The 21,565-nt window shown below is 45.0% G+C and overlaps 1 protein-coding gene across 3 annotated transcripts in view; it reads right to left on the bottom strand.

Moving 5' to 3' along the window:
* Positions 1-21,565, bottom strand: part of EFNB1 (ephrin B1) — a 122,095-nt gene that overhangs the window by 20,501 nt on the left and 80,029 nt on the right. For all 3 annotated transcript variants that reach the window (XR_010919720.1, XM_067548326.1, XM_067548327.1), the window contains exon 3: positions 1,582-1,674. Coding sequence is in view for 2 of the 3 variants with exons in the window: in XM_067548326.1 (XP_067404427.1) it covers positions 1,582-1,674 (93 nt within the window). In the remaining variant the exon portion in view is untranslated. The remainder of the gene's footprint in view (positions 1-1,581; positions 1,675-21,565) is intronic.

Raw genomic sequence — 21,565 nt, forward strand, 5'->3', positions numbered from 1 at the left:
TAATATCTCACAGCACAGAAGGTAAAATTTGTTAGTATTAGGGGCAAAATCACTTTACCTCACACACATTGAAGGGTCCATGGCCACAAGTGACAGATATGCAGGGGGATGCTCAAAGGAGGGTCAATGGGGGAATAGCCATCTATGCCTTGGGTGCCAGGGCTCTATGCAATACATTGTGTTCTGCAACCGGACCAACAGCCCCCTTCACTGTTAATACTGATAAGCATGTAATGCACTGTGTTGGAAGATGCAGTATCACCTTTGGGATCTATCCCACAAAGACAAGTTGCAATAAGTTCCATTTTATGCAAGTTAGGAGTAACTATCGCGCTTCTTGCAAGTTGCCTTTTGCTTGCTAAAGTTTGAGGAATCCCTGCTTGGAGCTATTTTAGAGGGAAAGCCCCAGATCTCTAGCTCTCTTTTCTGACAGCCATCTCCCTCTCACTTCAATAATGGGGCACATGGGGAAAGACAGGAAGCCCCCATTTTAGTTAAAGAACTGGATTTTCTTGTAGAGAGCAGTTTTTGCCATCTTTATTTTGGAGCAGAAAATTGTGTCTAGTTTACATATTAGGCAGGAGCGGAGAACAGGCCAATTCAGCACAGGCCAAACAACTTCAGCTATTCCTAGAGCATCTAACGTTCAGGTTTCTTCTTCCACCAGTGAGGAACAGGGCAACTCCCTTCATGTACTGCACTGAGGAAACTGGCAGGCCAGAACAATCACAGAACAAACCAGTTTCAATTGACCATCCATCTCACAGTCTGAGCTAGTTTCCAGCTCATTCATAAAACCAAGGTGGGGCGGAACTGACACTTACTGTATCTTGGTCTCATAATGCTGTGCAAGCACAAATGTTGGCCAAAAAAGGCCCTAAAACTCAAACTCGTCTAAACAAATGCAGACCTTTTGCATTGGGAAATGTCCCTGCTCAAACAGCAATTGCCCAGGTCTCCCTAATCAACATGCCAGACTACAGCCCAGCAACCTCACATTGGGCCAGCAGAAGGAGAAAGGGGTTGCTGTAAAAAGTTGTTGGGACTTGCATCTAAAGTGCTAGTACCAAAGGAAAAAAAAATCCCAATTAGTTCTCTGTTTTGGAGAGACCACCCCATTGTGGGAAAGTAAAGATGGAACATTCAATTAGATGGAAACAGCTCATGCCACTGGCAGCCAATTAGAGTACCTGTCGCATGGGCCCTCTCAGACAAGGCCACGAATGATTCAGAATCCTGACTGACTGTTAAACTCAAATGATTTAATCCTCTTCATTACTTAAATGGCATTCTAATCATTTGAACGAGGAGTATGTTCACAACCAGAGGAGGCAGGTCTGGGGCATTTGAAAATAAAGTGTAGGAAACAATCCTGCATTGCCCCCTGACTACAGGGGACTTCTGTAGTCTTGAGTGTTAGACCTACTGTCCAAATGACACTTTGTCAAGCTCCCAAGAAGGGTTCACTAGCACATCTCACCAAGCCTGGACTGCACAGCAGCTATGTAAAATGTAGCACATTTCATTTCAATACTGATTTCATGTCCAATGGGAAAACTCTAGAGGACTGGAGTGACTCACCTTGTCCCACTTTCATGACAATCTTCATAGAGCGTGTCTGACAGACTCCACCTTCTCTGTTCTCCAGGCCTTCCAGAGTCCCATTAGAAGTGGCTGCATGGAAAAAGGAGACTCAGTTAAAGAGCATTTGTGAAATGGAAGGGTCTTCAAGAAGGCAAGGAAAGAGGCATAGATTAACATGCTGGCAGCACCTCAAAAAGACACGTTCAACAGTTACTCTGATCTCATGTGTTGAGCAACCCTAAAGGAATGGGGAGCAGTTTAAAGAAGATTGCTTGTGTAATACTGTGTGCATGGTGGGGCGATCTCTGCAGGAATACAGGTGGCTCATTGCCTCGTCAGCTGTGTTCTTTCTGCTAAGCAGCAGGATGCAGTGCATGAGATCTTTATTCAGTGGTTGGTCACCTCAGGCAAGTTGTTCAGAAAGGTCCCAAGAAAAATCTGGAGGGCTTCTCCTAAGACTACCATCAAAGAATCCTGTTTACAAACATCAGAGTAAGAGAATGAAACTGAACAAAGACATTTAGGATAAATATCAGGAAAATCTCCTATAGCAGGAGCCAGTTAGGCTCTGAAATAGTATTTATATGAGATCCATTAACAGTTTTCCATCTCTTTCCTGATATGTGCATTCATTCCACAATGTTCTCACCTCCCTTCCCACTTCTAGCCTCGGGTCAGGATATTTATGGGCTTCCTTATTCTACAGTCCTGAGCACACAATAAATGTTTAATACACCGAACTCTAGTCTTCTGCAAATCCCAGCTGCTCCACCCCCCAGTCCCATTCACTCATACCTCCAGCCCATTAAAATGGTTATCCTGCTGCTTGAACTGGTTGCTGAGCTGCTAATTAGATTGTACTCCAAGGAAAAAAGAGAGGGCGAATCTGACAAAGGCCAAGGCTCCCACTCCACAACCACAGCACAATGGGGATAAAAGCTGTAGAGAGGCAGCCAGGGCACTGGAGAGGAATGCTCTGGAGGCTGAACTTTCCAAGCCATAAAATAGAGAGATTCTCTCCATCACTTTGTCTCCCCTTAATAGGGAGCTTGTTAACCCCATGAGGACAAAACATGAAATGTTCTTTTCACCAACCTGTCGCCCTCCCCCTCTTAAGGCTGGTTAATGGCTTTCTGAGCAGCCCGGGGCACTAACCTAACACTTAAGGGGCTGCTACTACTCAGAAAAGCTGTGGCAGTTGATGGATGGACCCCGGCCGTCTTATGGAATGGAGTCTACAGGCCTCTCTCTCTCCTCCTTGTTACACTATCTCCTTCTGACCCATTCCCCTACTCCAGCCCTACAGCAGTTTCTCCTCTAAGAGGCACAGTGCAGCACTTGCTGAGTTCAGATGATGTCTGGAATATGGGCTGCTGTAGCAGCACAGATCAGTGGTCTGTCTAGAAGTTGATTATCCCTCCTCCTCCTCGCATCACTAGATAAGTCTGGTCCATCTGTGCAGCATTACTCCAAGGAGATGCAGTAGGGGAAGGAGACAGTTCTCACTCACCCTGCCCTGCCCTCCTCCCCCCCCCTCCCCCCCCGCACCTATAATACCCCAGTTTGTACAATTCTACATTAGAAGGCTGAGGGGAAATTTCCCCATCCCCAGCTGCTGCTGAGCTTATGTTCCGAAACCTGAAGACTTACAGCCTTGAAAATGTTTACCTGAGAGCATGTGACAGTAGATGCTATTCTTACACCAAGTTTTTCCTCTCATGGGGGGGGGGAGGGGAGAGTGCAATAGGGGGAGCAACTCCACACATGAAGCATAAACAATTCAGCATATAGTCAGGAAGGGTGGTCTTGCAGTTAAAACACAGGACTGAGACGCAGGAGATCTGGGCTCAGAACCTCAGGCTCTGGCACAGACTGTGAGACCCACAGCAAGTCCCTTGATCTCTCTGTAACTCTGTTCTCCATCCGTAAAACAAGGACAATACCAACTCCTTTCTCCGCCCTTTATCTGTTTTGCCTACCTAGGATGTAAGTTCTTCAGGGCAGGGACTGTATCTTACTATGTACCTGCTCAGTACCTAGCGCAAGGCCCCAATTGCAGTTGGTTTCTCCAGGTACTACCACAATGCAAATCATAAATACAAGTATTTGGGAGACATTTTCATTGCCAGGAATAAAGCTTTGCTGGTTATTTTTTGTTTTGCAAACCGCTTCCTACAAATAAGGACAGTACACACAGGAATTATTTTACAGACAACTTGAACGCACTCACCTCTGAGTGAATACGGAAGAGAAAAGTCTGTTTAACAACACACAGCAACGCCAGAGCCACTTCAAAATGACAATGTTTCCCATGGTGAGGAAGCAGTTATGAACCAAGCCCTTCATCACCCACATCTCATCCTCAGGGCTTATGGAAGTGAGTAATTCTATTACCACCCCTTCCACCTCCAGAGGATAATTCCTCCTACTCCTTGAGGTACGTGATAGGAACATGTATGCATGCACAATATAAATTATACATATATAATTACGCACTATGCATTAAAGAATGTAAACTCAAGAGCCCCAATGGGTTTGAATGGCTATAATTGCAGGGCAGAAGTCAGATTAACTCACATTAACATTTTTTTTATTTTTTGGTCTGTGCAGATTTTAAGCCTCTTTTGTTCCTGTGGGAGTGAAGCAAGCCACATATCCCTTGTTGCTACTGAGGAGAAAATGGCACACCAACATGCCCAAGAGCCCCCTCTCATGACTGAAGCAGCTCTGAGGTGCCTGCCTGTGTCACAGCTAGGACTGGGGGTTGTGTGTAGTGAGGAGTTTGACCAGACTGTATGCAACTCTAACAAGCACCATATAATTATCAAGAGAGAAACTGTGGTCCCTTTCATAGAATCATAGAATATTAGAGTTGGAAGGGACCTCAGGAGGTCATCTAGTCCAACCCCCTGCTCATAGCAGGACTAACTTCAGCTATATCATCCCAGCCAGGGATTTGTCAAGACTCAGCTTAAAAACCTCTAAAGATGGAGATTCCACCACCTCCCTAGGTAACCCATTCCTGTGCTTCACCACCCTCCTAGTGAAAAACTTTTTCCTAATGTCCAACCTAGACCTCCCGCCCTGCAACTTGAGACCGTTGCTCCTTGTTCTGTCATCTGCCACCACCGAGAACAGCCTAGCCCCATCCTCCCTGGAACCCCCTTTGCTTATAGAAGGCTGCCCTAGGACACTCCTGGCACCCCAGGAGTCGGATGCTGCAGGTGGGAAGTGGAGTCTCTTGATCTGGCTCTTTTCACCTTTGCCTGCTTCACGCCCAACCCTATCTGTCAAAAGTACAGTGCCATAGCAATGTGTAGGCACCCTGTGCTTCAGGGGCCCTGGAACTTAACTGGGAGTTTTACAGTTGGAAAGATCCTGGGAGACTACAACTCCCATGATGCCTTGGGGAAAAAGGAGAGAGAGACTTCCCCTTCCAGAGAGTCAGAAAAAAGCAAGTGGGGGACTCCATTTTGGTGCTGGGGTGGAGCGCAGTCGAGGCTGGAAGCTGCTGGCTACTGCCTGCTGCCAGGGTCCCAAAGCTGCTGCTGAGAGCTTGCTGGAGTTTTGCTGGAGCAGGGAGCTTTGGAGGTTGGTGGCATTGCCCAAGCCAGGGCAGGGACTGAGCTTGGAGCTGACTGAGGTGGGCCTGCAGTGAAGGTGGTGTGAGTGTCTCCTCCTCCCGTTGTTTGGGGCAGGGCTTACAAAGGAAGGGGCACAGCAGAGAGACTTTGACTGGGCCTGAGAAAAGGCAGAGAGAGAAAAGCCCTTCAAACAGGGCCAGGACTGCAGGCTTTTGGTTGGGCCAAGTCCAAATCTCCAGCTTGATATCTGGGCTGAAACGGTACACTGAACCCACAGAGTGCTGCCTCCTTCTTCAGATCTTCAAGTGTGCCCACACCAGCAAGGGGTTAGGGCTCTGAACTCTAGGGCAGTGCACACTCTGGAGGTGGGGTAAATAGTGGCAGTGTAGATGCCAGTTAGACAAGTTTCATTTAATACTGTATACTGTTTTTATTAACTGATTTATTCAACTGCCCCTGTGGATTTAAAATAAACAGCGATGTTTAATTTGTCTGTTATGCCATATTTCTTAAATTAGAGATAACACACCTTTACTTAAATTAAAGTATATTGGATGTTTAGTTTGCATAATTGCAATTGTTGAGTTAGACTATGGCTCAGATTATTATAATTATTAGACTAGGTTTAGTCCTGGAAGGTCCCAAGGCCCGCTATTGAGCATGTGTAGGGGTCAGCCAGGTGGAGGCACTATCAATTTTAAATTCCTTTAGAAGTAAAGGGACTGCAGCAGAGGGGTGGATAGAGGATTCCCATCTATCCTACATCATCACTGGGATACTCAGGATCTCCTTTGTTGTCAGCAACCTTAGGCGCCCTTGGTGAGTGTTGCCTGCTCCCAAGTAACCCAGGAAGGGAAGGGGGTTACAAATACAAAACAGAATTTGGCCAGGATATTTAGGCTAACCCCCATCCCGAACAGAGAGCACCATGGCTTATTTAATAGCCAAAGAACAGGATAGGAGGTTTGTGAAAGGCCTAAACCCTTTCTTCCTTCTGTAGCAGAAAGAGTCTTATTTTAAGGGGAAACACAGGAAACTGATGACGTGGCTGGCTGGAATAAATGCATCAGGCACATAAAGGAATCTTTTAGTGTTACAAATCTGATTCTGTCTCCGCTAGGATGTTATATATAGCAGCAAGGACCTGAAACAAGGTCTCTTTCCTTGTGACTCTACCCCAAACAAACAGGGTTCCAGGATTGTTCAGTATGGTGCCTTGGTCAGGAACCAATAACCAGTGCTTCACAGGAAGACATAGACCATCCTTAATGTACCTAGTTAACGGTACAATGCTTTGCACACAGAAGGGGAACTGCCCGATGAGCCCACAGGAATCTGCTGATGTTCTGAAACAGGTGATCAGATTTACTTTTTTAATATGAAATAACTATAAATGTTATTAGTGATCAGAAAGTTATCCAGCTAGAGGATACCTTAACGACCCTCCTGTGCCACCAATTTCACAGACCACCAACTCCTCATTGGAGGAAGTCATATTTCACTAGGTGTTTGGGATTCACAGGCTGTTAGTTTCATTAGGGGCACCGTCAACCCTCAGCCCTAAGTCAACTGGATAGACGGCCTGTGGAAATTTCCCTTTGAGAAGCATGTAAAACTATTTCCATCTCTTGGTCAGACCCTGAATTCAGACCCCTCAAAGCAGCATTTTAGGGAGCTAATTCCTCTGTCAGGACAAAAGGGTAGCTCTGGAGTAAGAAGAGATATGCTCCTCTCTATGTCTTCTCACCTAGCCATGTAAATTCAGATCAAGTGTTTATCTGCTTCAATTTTCTAGAAGACCTCAATTACCAGCCTCCAGCCCACTCTCACCAATTTACTATCCATGTTGAGAACTGTCAACTCATCCCACAGAGTAGGCCACTCTTCAGCCTTTGCATATCAGAAATTACAATCAACATACACAATAACATCCTGCGTTCTATATGCAAAAGTGACAGGGTTCCAAATAAAATGAAGGGGCACCAGCGAGACAAGCAGATCCATAACGAGCCCTCTTTGTTGAGCCGATAAGCAGCCAGATGAGAGAACGATGTAGATGAGTTAGGGAGAGCTGTTCCATTTCCCCTCAGAAACCGCAAACAATATGGTTTATTTGAAAACATCTGAACTATAAATCCTGAGTTGTTCCTTTGTTGTGGGAAGACAGGACAATTGCCCTATATAGAGGGCTGGAGGTACAGGACAAGTCAGTGGGCACCCTCACGGACTCTACAATGCCAATGGGATGGAAACATGCCCGCTCCCCCTGCTGTGTCTCTAGGGTCTAGAATAAAAACAGAACTGTCTAATGGCCAAGTGCACAAATTTAAAACAGTTTCACATACAGAAAACTCCACCCACACACTAGTCTACCATTACAAGCAATGGGCCTAACAGAACATGGCAAACAGACTGTATTCCATAAACACACGTCTGTCAGTTCATCTCTGGTGGGCACAAGACAAGATATTTTGTAAGGTAAGAATCCCTCTGCCCCACCTGTGACTGGTTTATGGGAAGAAAGGGAGATTAGACAGAAAAGAAAAAAATTAAAACTTTATAGGTACCTCTCTCTATCCATCAATTTCTACCCAATTAAAGAGAAAACCATCTGAGTCCACAGTGTGCTCTGCTCTGGTCCTTATATCTGGGAAGTGAAAACCGGTTAGATATAGGAGCACAATGGGCAAAGAAAGCTGCACACGACTGCACTGCACCTCCTTCCTCCTGAGCCAAGGCAGTGGCTCTGAGCAGAGAAAGAGACTCAGAGAAAAGATGGGTACAAACCATCTGGAACCAAAGAGAACATTGGCAGGCTGGGTGAAAGCAGGAGCCAGGGCCCATCAGTAGCTAGAAGGGAAGGAGATAGATCTCACCTGCCAGTGGAAACCACAACAAGGTGCTAGTGCTACGGCAGAGATGTGCAGACCACAGAGTATTTCTAATGTATGTAGACATTCAACTACATGGTGTGTTTGTATGGCCCTGCTGTGATGAGTACCATGCCCTCTCCACAGAAGCATCAGTGCCACACCCTCATGCCAAAGCAGCAGCAGCTGCAATGAGGAGACTGGATTAGTATCATGCCCCACCATATTTTTTGCTGCAATAGGCAGAGGTCCCTTAATTAGTATAAGCAGGGGCTAAGCAAAGCCAGCCTTAGTGGCCTGGCCGTACCAGCATTTTCTTGGAGCCCCACCAATTTCTGCAGGATTTACACTTTCATTTGCCAGAGCAGGGAGTGGCAGCCTCCTCTGTGCAAACTCCCTTTACATGGACTTAAAGGGAGTTCAGCATTTGTTTCTGAGAGTTGTTCCAGGCCTCCATGCATCTCTAGAGAGTGTTAACCCTCAGGCCCAGTGATAAGAATTTAATGTCAATGCTGTTAACAACATCATTGCTAATCAATTTAGAAGAAACACTCAGCTAACACAGAACTGAGAGTGGCCCTTAGGCTGTTAGTAGAACATGCTTATGGCCTCTGAGCCCAAGACAAATGGAATATTGAGAGATGGCTGAAGCTCACCAATTGGCTAGTACATCGGGTATTAACATACCAGATACACAGGATTCTTCCTCCATGTCCAGCTACTAACAGCAGGAATGTCCTCTGCATAGGGCCTTTCCTTAGGCTCCCTCATTCCAGTTGGTCATGCCCTGCTCTCCAGGGTTAGTGATTAAATGGTGTACAACGTGGTAATCAATAGGTGGACTGTGAGTCAAATCCAGAACAACAGACACTTTTGAATGGTCCCCAAAATCTTTTTATTTACTTCGTATCATCATTATTGTTTTCTCTGGAGTCTGGACTTTGACTATACCTTGACCAAGAAACTTGGATGCTGACAAAAAAATAATTGACTACCCCTGGTGTACACGTGTTTGATTCTGGAGGATCTGAAGCCATGGAAGGCATACCTGACAGCAGACAAATGCAGGCGTCCCTTAACTGGTCAGCTTTGGATGGAATCAGATGTTTGATTTCTCTCCTGGATTCCCTTTAGCAGGTCTCTTATGATTTGGGCCCCAATGCATAATTAACATGCTGAGACTGTAGAAAATCCAAACAGTTTTTCCTTTTATTATTCTTAATTACTCTTGCAGCTGTATACAATAGCCTGATGCTAGGTGCAGCCAAATGCAGAACAGATACAGTATGCACTGTGGCTCTGCAATTCCTCCTCCTCTTCTCTGGAAGTGTATGTCCAACATACAGGAGCACTTATATGGCCTTCAGTTAAAGCCTTTCCTTTCAGTAACAATGTTTTTCTTTTCTTTTTAAGAAGGTGATTTTTTTTTCCCTGGGCAGAGTAAGATCTGATGAGCTCCCACCTCCGAGAGCTTAAGAGATGCTCCAAGTGTACGAACATTAGGTCCTTCAGCCATAAGTGGCCCAGCAGCTTAGGAAAGGGAGCCTGGGATAATTACACTCCAAGAAAAGAGCCCATTATCTAGCCAGGTGCTAAGAAGTAGGTTCCACAACACTAAGCTCTTACTGATCTCATGGTTAATGGACAAAACAGCTGCACCACAGCAACCCCACTGCCTGCCTGCCTCCATGTACCCTCCCCCTCCACTGGTTATTCTTAACAGTGCAAGGGCATGCCATGGAAAATTTAAAAAAGAAAAAGACATGAATCCCAGCTACACCCAGCCAAGTACACAACCTTCTAGAAGAACCTGGGTTGTGGTTCTGTTGTAATTTCAGGGTGTGGGAGAGTCAGGATTGAAATTCTGCCCTCTTTGAGAGAAAATCCACACACCTGATTCATCAGTTCCACAGGAAAGCCTGGGTCTCTTTATCAGAGGCAGCTAATGAGCTAAGGACAAGGCAACAAGATGAGACAGACCAACATTCAGAAGGAAGTGGAACCAAACACTTTGCCTGGTAATTTACCTTTACACTTTTACTAAATTATCAAAGACTGCTATTGATTCAGCAATAGCTTCCTTCTGTCCTACCCCACCCATTAAGATCCCCCCACCATCCCTACCTGTGCCAGTCCTGCCCATCATACCAGTTTCCCTCTTCTTCCCAGGTCCTCCCCATACTTCCTAAAGCTCTCTGTATCAGCAGGAGAATTTTTACTGTGTCTTTACTGCAGAGTTTACCTAGCACCCAGGCATGAGCACCTGGGTTAATTTAGCCCGGCTGTGAGTGGCCACACTGCAAAGCTCTGCCTCAGTTAGTGTTCTCACTGGTGTTGCACTCATCTGTGTGTGTCACTTGGACTTCTGAAGGCATATTCCACTACTCTTTGTGCTGCACTAAGCCAAGCTGCTCTGTTTCTTTTCCAGTGAATTGTGGGAGAACTTGTCTGTGCTTCTGGACACATGGGGAATTGTGGGAGGCACTGCAGAACTATCGGCACATGCATAGTTTAGCCTGCGCTCTGACTACAAAGTGGGCAGGGGGCAGGTTACCAACCCGAGTGAAAGCAGCACCCTGAGCTCCAAACAGGCCCACTACCCCAAGTTAAAGCACCAGACCTGGGTGAAAGGGTTGCACGTGTGTGAACAAGGAAGAAGGTCAGAGCCCACACCCAGGTAAGAGCCCAAGTTAAACCTGCAGTGAAGACATCCCCTAAATGTCTCAGATGCACTTACGTGTCCTGCTGATGGGATTCATGCAAACTGTGGGAGGGTTTTAGATACAAATCTACCCCTGCACCTTTTTAGTCACTCCTTTTGCCTACTCCTCCCACTCCTGGCTTTGTACTCTCTTTCATGCCACTTCCTCTATCCCCTGGAGAGCAGGGCATAGCTACCAAACATGCACTGAGCCCAGGGTAAGAGATCAGATGGTTTCTCCCCTCAAGTTCCTATGATCCAAGTTACTTTTCCCCTTCTCCACAAGCAATGGTGGGATCTTTAAGGATGTTTCCGGGTCACAAAGCCGAGCCAATCATGTGTATAGGGAAACACAAGCACAAAGCCTTGTTTGAAGAGCACAGCTGAACATGAAGCTATTTGCAACCTCTATCCCTACAAATGAAGCACCATTCCCCCAATGTTACCTGGGCGGTATTATCCCTCCTTTCTGCTCCACCCTGCTGCCCTCCAGGTGTGCCTTTAAACTGCAGAAGCTATTTTATTTCTGGGCTATGCTGAAAGGAGACAGCCTGATGTGTACCTGATGTTTTTCTCTGCCTCTCCCAACACTGCCGTCACTCGCTCGCCTTACAGCACACACATAAATAAGCCCCTTCCATCAGATCAAGAACATTTGTTCAGTCGCCTGCCAGAGCAAGTGCAGGAAGGTTTGTGCAGGGTCTGGCAGGCAGGGGACGAGGATGCCGAGCTGTCAGTCTGCCAAGGAGTTTGTGAACAACCTTTCAATCCGGAGAGGCAGCTGCACTGAGACGGGAACTCTAAAGCCACAGAAATGTATACTAAGAACAGTCCAGCCCTATCCCAACCTCGTATTAGTGCAGTATGGGAAGGGCTAGGGTTTCACACACCCTCCTAGCAGCTCAAGAGCAGAGGAACCAGGTTCACTTTCCAGTGTGGGAGCCTAAGGAAAAAAGAGTAGCCAGCGTCTCTCTCTACTTCCACCTACCTACACTATGGCCCATATCAGCATGGTAACCAAAGAGCCTTTGTCGCCTTCAAGAAGGCTAGTCCTGAACTGCACCAGGAAGTCTTTATTCCTCCTCTGCGTTGCATTTAATACATCACATTTTTCATTTCTTTCAAGACGCAATTACCTCATTACTCACGAGGGAACCCTAAGCTTTCTGCAGTCAAGGCTAGCATCAGCCGCGTAGCAAGTGACCAAGGCTCGTATCTAATGAATGTTAAACAGAGCACATGATAACCTTGTATTGTTATTTTAAATATGGAGAGGCAGGCTGGGGGACTTCAGATCCCAACCTGCAACATTCATTGAGCAAGCAGCAGCCTGATAAAGCCAGTGATCCTAGACCTACCCCTTCATAGCAAAGACAAGAGTAGCTGTCTGATCTAATTCAGGGCAGACTATGAGTATCCAAGAGCATGCTAGCTCTGGACAGGATGGCAAAGTGAAAAGGAACAGCCTGAAGTAAATCGATGACTGCGCCTAGATGAACTCTGGTGGGGGAGGGCAAGAAGCTCCAAGCCAAACCCAGCCGGTAAATCTCACTCCAAAGCACAGCTGCCAAGGTCCCCGAGGTGCTCTGTCTTCCAGTGGCATGGCACCTCTCAAACAAACAGAGAGGAGTCTTCACTGAGTGGCAATTAGAGATAGGCAAAACAAATTTCAGATGAATAGTTTATTCAACAAAAAATAATGCAGTTTCAGTTGAGACAAAGCTATCTGTGAATTTGACACGAATAATTTGGCCATACACAAAATGGCCAGTGGTGGTGGTACCGGTGTTCTATTGTCCCCCTTTATTGCCTTCAGCTCAGGGGTTAGGGCACTCGTCTGGGATGCGGGAGACCCAGGTTCAAATCTCTGCTATTGAACAGACCCCAAAAAGGAATTTTTGTGTGATTGACATGCCAGTTACTGAAAATGCTATTGCTCCTCAAAAGGCAAAAGCTGTAAACCCAGTCTGCACCTGTCTTACTGGAGACCAATGGAAAAGCCCTAGGTTTAAATAGTATTTCTCAGGGACCCATGCAAACAGACTCAGGGCAGGGATGCCACAGGCCTGAGTGGTTCCTATACACTATAATCCTTCACATTTAAGGGGGCTCCTTTTAGGAAGATGTAATTCCTGGATTAAATGCCTGAACTTTCAGATTTCTAATCACAGAGCAAGATTCCATGGAGCGAAAGCTGGTGCTGAGCTGGCACTGGCACCAGGTTGAAGCAGGTGGCTGCAGGCCAGACTTGTGTGTACATACTGCGCTCCCCGCATTGTCCTAAGCAGACACTAAAGATGCACAATGCACATACACAGATTCCCAGACAGTTTGCCCACTCTAGTCTCCATTGCAACAACAGCACCTGCCCTTTTGACCCGTTTCTTCTCACCTAAAAACCATTCTTGCAGATACTAAAAGGAAATTCTCATGATTGAACTGGGTCGGCAGAAACAGTCACTGCATCATCAAGTTTCAATATAGATTCTGCAGAGTGAGGGAACTATTGTGTTCTCAACAACCAGAGACAGAAAAGACCTACTACACTAAAACTAGTCCATTCTCCTATCCAGGAAACAGGGCAAGATAGTTACCTGCGGTGTCTTCACGAAGTTAGTTTTAAATATCCCAAGTCACGTGTCTTCCAACACCTCCCTTGAAAGACTCACAGATTAAGCACTCTATTACAAACTGTTTCAGCATTGCCAACCCCAAGCATTCAAAAACAAAAACAAAAAACAAAAAACATGAGTCAGGGCCCCCCAAAGTTAGCTTAATCATGAGTTTTTAAAATGAGTAAGTTTGGGGTTCTTTTTATTTGCTTTCAGGGTTCACATTTTCAGGCTTTCCTCCACAGCCATGAGGGATAAAAGATTTATTATAAAATAAATAGCTGAGACTCTCAAAATCAGAGGACTCCAGAAGCTAGGGCTTTAAAAACACTGACTATAAGCATGGCCCCACTGCTATTTCCCAATATTCAGTCTAACATTACCTTTGCTTGTGCATGATGAAATCACCACACCTCATTTGTCTATGAGAGCCCTGACTCTACATGGGTCCCGCTTGGAAGATGCAATCTTAATGAGGAAGACATGAGTATGCTGTGCAGGAATAGATATAGGGAGTCAGTGATACCATGTGAACATGCGAGTACTAGAGGCTTCATCAGTCTTTATATTGTTTAGTTTCTCCCGCAAAGGGCTAAGCAACAGCTAGTATCTTACTACAGTGACAGTAAATTTTCATTGGGCACAGACACAGCAACACAGTTTGGGGATATACAGTTAATGCGCTAGCCACCTACTTCCAGAGACCAAGGCTCAAGTACTACAGCACTTGAACCAATACACAGCTATTTAAACTAACCAAAACAAAGATCTCTGCATATTTCAAGAGGCTGGAGTGGAGAAGAAAGTCCTTTATGCTAATTAATATTCTATGCTGTGTGACACTGGATAATAGGCTCATTAGAAATAACCAACATACAATACAAATCCTGCTTAGTGCACATTTGAAGTAAATTTGGTGGCATCTGCCTAGCTTGTTCATGGAAAACACTACAAATCACCACCTACTGAAACTCAATCAATTACAGCACAAGAGAAAGGGCCAGATGCTATTGACAGGAGTGAGGTGCTTCAGCAGAAGTCTAAACACAACACATCAGAGAATCCATAGAATACATATAGTGTGTGTGGTGGGGAGGGGCAGAGAAAACACCAGTGGCACTGGTTCATGAGGAGCTGGGGATAGGCACCAGAATGCCTACGAAACTTGCACCTCATTGAGGGCCCCAGCAGCGGCCTCCTAGCTGAGTGTTCTAGGAAGCAGGTTGGGCTTTGCTGAGCTCCTGATGTGCTCACCCCTTTGCTCCAAGGGGATGTCTTTCCCTCCTTCACAGGAAGGCGAATGTTTGGAGGGTCTCCCGAACCATGCACACCAGCAGGGAGTTGCTGCTGCATCATTCCTAGCTCTCCTTGCAGGCGCCTGTCAAACAGGAAATTAAACTTGCCTGCCTTTTAAGAAGTATTGAGATGAACTGCCTCCTTGCAGTCTAGAGAAGGCCTGCAGTGCAGGCACAGAATACAGCCCTATCCCTGTCCTGGGAATGAAGATGCAAATGGCCTTCTGCTACCTCCACTAATTCCAAATAGTTTCATTCCCTCCAGTCTCCAACTATGGGGCATCAAACCCAATTCTACAAGTGTGTATCTGAGGTGAGGGTGTGCCAGCCCCAGCTTGGGCTCTCTGATCAGGGTGACAAGGAGATGAGACAATATTGGTGCAGTACAGTTTGGGGTGGAAGTGATTCCCTGTTATGTGTTTAAACAAAAAGCAATGAATTCTAGATGGATATAGAAGAGACCATTGGTCATACTTAGTGCATTCCCCAGTTGGGGGGGGTAGGCACAAAGGCACTCTCATCATGTAGCGTAACCTTCAGTGATTTGCTCACATAGCCCAACAACAGGGCTCCCACTCCTTCCACTGGGAGACTACGTCCTAACAAAATAGCATCTCTCTTGCATAGAAAAGCCTTTGGTATGAAGGAAGTGGGAATAACCAGGCTGAGAAAAATCAAGAATACATCATTTGCTTTACACCATTGAGAATCCAGGCTTTCCAGCTTGTGTTTATAGCTTCAACAAGCTGCAAAACATCACACTGAAAGTCACTCCTGAAAGTACTGGAGTAAACTGTGTAAAATACTATTTCACCTCCTCTTATAAAACAAAGGCATCAAATGCAAAACCTACTGTTAATGCAATGATCTTGTAAACACATGTACAAGGAAGTCAGGAAATTCAAAATGTTGGGGTTCTCATACAACATTAACTCCATCACATTGCTGATATGTGGTATGTTCTGTTTGTTACACAACACCATAATTTATACTGATTAAAATTTTATATCAGTAACAAACTGTACCAAATGTACAATGTGGAAGAGTTAATTTTATACCAAAATACTGAAATTTCTAAATTTTCTGACTTTGTGTTGGATTTCTCAGTCTTAATATTAGATATTCCTCTCATTCCCATTCTCTCCTGTGCGCTAAACTTCCTCCCTGGTTGGACCACATCTCCAATAACGCATCCTGGGAACTGTAGTCTAGCCAGGAGCCTGGCCCATAGAAGAAAAGAGGGACACGAGGTAACTGAATTACAGCTCCCAGAAGACGCCGCAACAGCATTTCAAATCAAAGTATTTCTGGTTTTACCTGTTCATTTATTTGGTGAAAAACTGACATTTGCTCTGGAAAACAGACACTTCACAAAAAGCCTTGTTTAACCAAAAACCCAATTTCCCATCAGAAACAATTTAGACGGAGAATTTTTGACCAACCCTAATTAAGAAAAACAGCTACACAATCTGTACTCTCACAAGGCCAGAAAGGCTCTTTTCTTATTGGCCCTGGGATCATTGTTCTGTTCAGCAACACACAGTGCAGGAGAAGTCTATAAGGCTGGGGCAAGAAATGCCTTGAGGACTCCCTGTAACCTTTGCCTGGCTATACCCATTCATGTTAAAGCAATGCTGGGAGCAGGGCACAAAAATAAAACCTTTATTGTCTTTTTAAAAGAAAAAACCCAACAACAGAAGAGAAATCAGCTAAAGGGAAAGGTTATTCACAAAAGCTCTGTGGTGGCCCTAAGCAGTTATATGTCAGAATAAAGTGCCATATAATTCTCCACCTGATGCTCTGCTGGAGTCATTTGTGGGTCCCACAGGGACCAGGAGAGGAGGAAAGCACTTATTGAGTTTTCACAGGGTGTAAATCTCTCCGGTTAAGGTAGCAAAACATCTGAGACAGTGAATAAGAAATTTGCTATTAAGGGAACAGAAAGATTCATATGGAGACACCATCAAACCCCCAGTTAGGCTAACGACTGCTCTTGGTGCACTTTAATGTTAAAAGCTTGCACAGAGGGAGATGCAGACATACCAACCACCAGTGACACTCCCCTTTGAGACTGCAGCTGCAATACTTGGCTCAAGGTCTCACCATCTCATTAGCAGAAAGAGACCCACAAACTGGAGGGGGTTCAGAGAACAACCACAGTTTTCAGGGGGCTGGAGGGACTGATTTATGTCCAAAGATTCAAAGAGCTAAGTCTGTCTAGCTTGACTAAGTGACAAATAAGAGGGAGAAAGTTTGCAAATCTCTGAAGAGTGTAAACCATGAGGGAAGAACAGGATTTTAGGGTGGAGAGAGGGACGCAATTAGGAGGACTCAAATGACAATTAAGGGAAAATTTTGCATGAATATCGAGAACCAATTATAGGGTCAATGAGATTTATTTGAAGACTCGTTGCCCAAGAGATAGCGTGGCAATCCCCTAATTTGGGACATTTGAAACTAGACTGGACAATACATGCAAAAGCAGCCTGTTGGAACCAATCCTGCATTGGTGCCCTAAGTGGAGCAGGATCAGTGTATGATTCAGACTCAAGTCTCACAACACCCATACTTTTCTCCCCCCAGTGCAATGTTCTGTTTATACCTTGATAACATGTTACATAGTAACGTCCACTACACTTGGGTCCTGAAAGGTGGGGGTGGGAGGTGGGTTGACAGAGGCTGAGTAAGCAGGATGAATGTGAAGGTGAATATGTCAGATATCTGACACCTAAAGCACCAACGCATTATTTTCTTGACTGTGAGGGACTGTGCGAAGTGGTCCTTGGAGAGCTAAATAAAAAGGCAACTGAGATCTTTCCCCACAGGGAGCACTCTGGGCGTCCCACACTTCGATGGACTCATCAACCCACTTGTAACCTTCTTTATGTTTTCTGAGTTATGGAATTGTTTGGTTCTCTTAAATCGGCCCTAAACAAGCTCCTGGAATGTATTTAACCTGAACGGGAATCATCGCTCACTTGCTATTTGTGTGTCTGAAAAGCAAGAAAAAGTGAGCGACAGAGAGGACAGGCTGCTTCTTCCCCAAAATTAATAATTCAGGCCCACAAATTCTTTCCTTCTCTCTTTTGGTCAGTCAGAAGAGCTTCAGGGCATGTGGGATATTTTTTGGGCAGGAGAACATAACCCGATTCTCCCTATCTTGTGCTCACTTTCAGAGGAATGTGGGGAGCCCTTCAGCCAATCACTCCATTAACCTTGCTGTTCTGCAGACAGCCACTGCTGCCATAACTGGGGCTCAATTAGCTGTGTTAATACGAGCTCCGCACTGCAAGGCAGATCAAAGAGCATAATCATTACATAGCAGCAGAAGAGAAAAAAAATATCACTCCTAGGGCAAAGGAGCTTCAAAAGGCAACTAAGACTAAATCTCTCAGGAAAAACAAAATTTTAAAGGCAGAGCACACAAACTGGAAAATCCTTACCAGGACACTCATGCAGTTTGAGAAGATTTCAAAATATAGATCATAGCCTCCCCCCCTTTTGGTCAGTTTCTTTTTATTCTCTCATACCACACTAACATCATCCTCCAAATGTGATGAGATTTCTCAGTCACACCCATCCTTTCAGTTCCAACATACAACCACCCACAATGCACACATTCAATTCCCCTAAATCTCTCTCACACCCACACACCCATCCTTAACACAAACCTCAGAAAGATAAAGATTTCAGCAGACCAACTTATTGTAAAAGCATGCCCCTTCTATATAAGGAATTTTGAGGTCAGGGTTAAGATTGGGCCTTTGAGTGAGATTTTGAGGAACTAGACGTGCACTGTGGGTGGTGAAATTGAACAAGTTTGTTCAGAGGGTCAGAATCAGAGTGCTTGTTTGGGTGTTGTGTTGCTTTGTGAATCAAGGATGGGGAAGATGTTAAATCATCTTAACGTCCCGTTAAAGCTACTCAGTTAAGAACTGTGTGTTGGAATTCCCTGACTTTTTAAATTAAAAAGAGTTTAAATGTATTTGGTATAGAAGGTCTGGAAGAGAGCAGCCTTGTTCTCGTAAAGTTGTCTAACCAGCAGAGACTTATCCTCTATTAGAAGGCTGCTTTTCTGACTGACTTCCTATAGAGTACAGCCCTACTCTGATGAACCATACCAGGTACACCATGGCAGGGTTGTCTTTGCTGACTTGTCACAGGCTCCACGAGATGAAGGGGTGATAGGCATGCAGGGCAGTGGCTATAGCCAGGAGGACTAAAAGGAGCTGGAGTGCATAGGTGCAAGGCAGCCAGGGAGGCACCACTGCAGAATGGAAGTTTTCTGTGAAGTCCAGTGCTGTCAGCTTGTGTAGCTTGAAGCTGAAGTTATGGCAAACCAAGTATCTGCCTACATTTATATTTCCCCATAAATTCCCCTATGCTGAAGGTCTCTTCAAAACTGCAAGCTTTTATCTTGAAGCTGCAAATATTACAGGAACCCAAAAAGGCATTATAAGCTTAATCCAAAAGGAATAATTTAAAAATCTTTTCCAGTTCCACTCAGTAAGCTCTGACTAACGTGAAAAGTACCGGGAGAATCAAATTAGGACCTCCTGAAGTAGTGAGAGTTTAAAAAAAGTTTTTGTCAATTTTCATGTTTAATTAAGGGACCACAAACAATCATTCTGGTGACTTCAGTTTTGTCCTCATCATGAAATAGCCATGCAATTGGTAATTTCTGGTTCAGAGAGGCCCACAACTGGAATAGGAGGAGGACTGGAATGAGGAGCAGGGCTGAGTCTGAGCTCAAGACTGAAATAACAGGGGACAGCAGATCAGAGGTAAGTGATTGAAGTTTGCATAGTGCCTATCTGCTGCATTATGCCTAACTACAGCAAAATGCTATGAGTCATCTCAGCTGTCATAAGCACTAAAAATTGTATTTTTCTACCTAAAGGGATAAGTCATCAGCTCGGTCTACAGAGTCTCAGCTTCAAGTTGGAAGCATTTTCTCCTGAAGGTACTGAGGCTTCAGAGTGAGGAGAGAAAAGTCTGCACCCATAACTGAATCTAGTTAGATTTTCCTTTCGCTTGGAACTGCACCAAACACTGTGGAATCAGGAAGAGAGGTTTTCCCCATCAGGAATTTCATGGAATCTACACAAATCTCACACTGAAAAAGCATCCCCTCAGAGCAAAGGTAAGCGCAGGAAAGGGCTGGTGAAAAGTCAGTCAGATCTGCCCAGCACCTAAAGAGTTAAGAATGATGGTGCCATTACCATTCACTCTGTTCTACACAGAAGCCTCCCTCCTCCCCAAGTAGTAGATCAAAGTTCTGGGTATTTACCTCCTGGTTGGGTGGAGGGACACAGTCCCTTTCTGATAGGGCTTTTCATCCCTATTAGTGCTATGAAAGGCTGAGCTATGAGATCAGCTGCCAGGGGCTGTACAGGGACAACTCTGAGCTGGAAAGGTCAGGAGGGAGGAGGAGAAGAGAAAAGAGAGAGAGGCTTAAGGGACAGGGCTCAATAAAATCACATTTACTCTGGTCATGGTCTTCAGACAAGCCTCCAAGACAAGTAGCCATGTGTCGTCCAGTATAACAGCCATTATTTGGGTTTGACACGTCCAGTGCACAGGCTTTGAAATTCTGAGACAGACACTATTATAGACCATTTGTCTTCACAACAGTAGATTGTGCACTCCCACACAATCAATCATAGCACCTCCTGTGGGGAGAGGAGAAGCTGCAAGCATCCTATAGCCAGTGGTCCATGACTCCCTCCCTATTGCAGCTCCTGATGGGACTGGAAAGGCTGCAGGTCCCACTCCGCTCACTACAGTACCTCCTGCTGGGAAAGAAGGTGGTAGCAACCCTGATTAGTGACTCCAAAGCGAGGTCCATGGTAAGAAAGAAAATGTCATCTCCCATGTACCAGAACACTATAAGGGCAGTGGGTATCTTGAAGTATCTGGAGAAATGTTCAGTGGTCATAAATCTTGTAGAAATGACCACTAATACAGTAAGATTGAATTAAATTAAGAATGGTTTCACGAATCTAGAGAAGAACCTGAAATAACCTGGAGAGATCCTTCATGCTGCAAGCGCTTAGTGAAAACAGACCAATACTGGAAACCAACTGATTGCGCCACTGGTGCATAGAAGAGATTTTGATTCACGTAACATTGCAACGCCTTCAGAGAGTAGTAACTTTAGATTAGTCAGCACTTCAATGGGGTGTCAACCTCCTAGGGTCAAGCTGCTTAGGGGGCTTTATTTGCAGAAGCTTATAGCACTCATCACAATAGATTCCAGCTTCTGCTTTAGGAGTTTTTAATTTAACTAATCTGGCATGTACCCCAACCATATCAGACAAGTTGTTGTGGAATAGAAAAAGAAGAGTACTGATATATTAAGGTATGTACACACATGTAATCAGAATGGAAAACAAGCAAGGAGAACTGGCACCAAATGAAAATTGCCACCTGATGGGATGATTCTGTTTAACTTGAATATTGATCTAGACAGGTGCAATCTATTTGAGAGAGACAAAGAGAACATAAGAATGACCATACCAGATTAGACCATCTAGTCCAGTATCCTTTCCTCCAAAAGTAGCCCATGCCAGATGTTGCCAACAGAATGAACCAGACAGGATAATTTATCCATCCCCAGGTCCTAGCTTCTGGCAGTCAGAAGTTTAGGGACACCCAGAGCATGGGATTGTGTCCCTAACCATCTTAGCTAATAGCCATTGATGGACCTATCCTCTATGAACTTATCCAATTCTTTTTTGAACCCAGTTATACTTTCGGCCTTCAATGCATCCTCTGGCAACAAGTTCCACAGGCTGACTGTGTTGTGTGACGTACTTCCTTATATTTGTTTTAAACCTGCTGCCTATTAATTTCATTTGGTGATCCCTGGTTCTTGTGTCATGTGAAGGGGTAAACACCACTTCCAATTCATTTTCTC

Source organism: Emydura macquarii, unplaced genomic scaffold (genome assembly GCF_026122565.2).
Source record: "Emydura macquarii macquarii isolate MOO-44397 ecotype Brisbane River unplaced genomic scaffold, CSIRO-AGI_Emac_v2 contig_1253, whole genome shotgun sequence".
Taxonomy (NCBI): domain Eukaryota; kingdom Metazoa; phylum Chordata; order Testudines; family Chelidae; genus Emydura; species Emydura macquarii.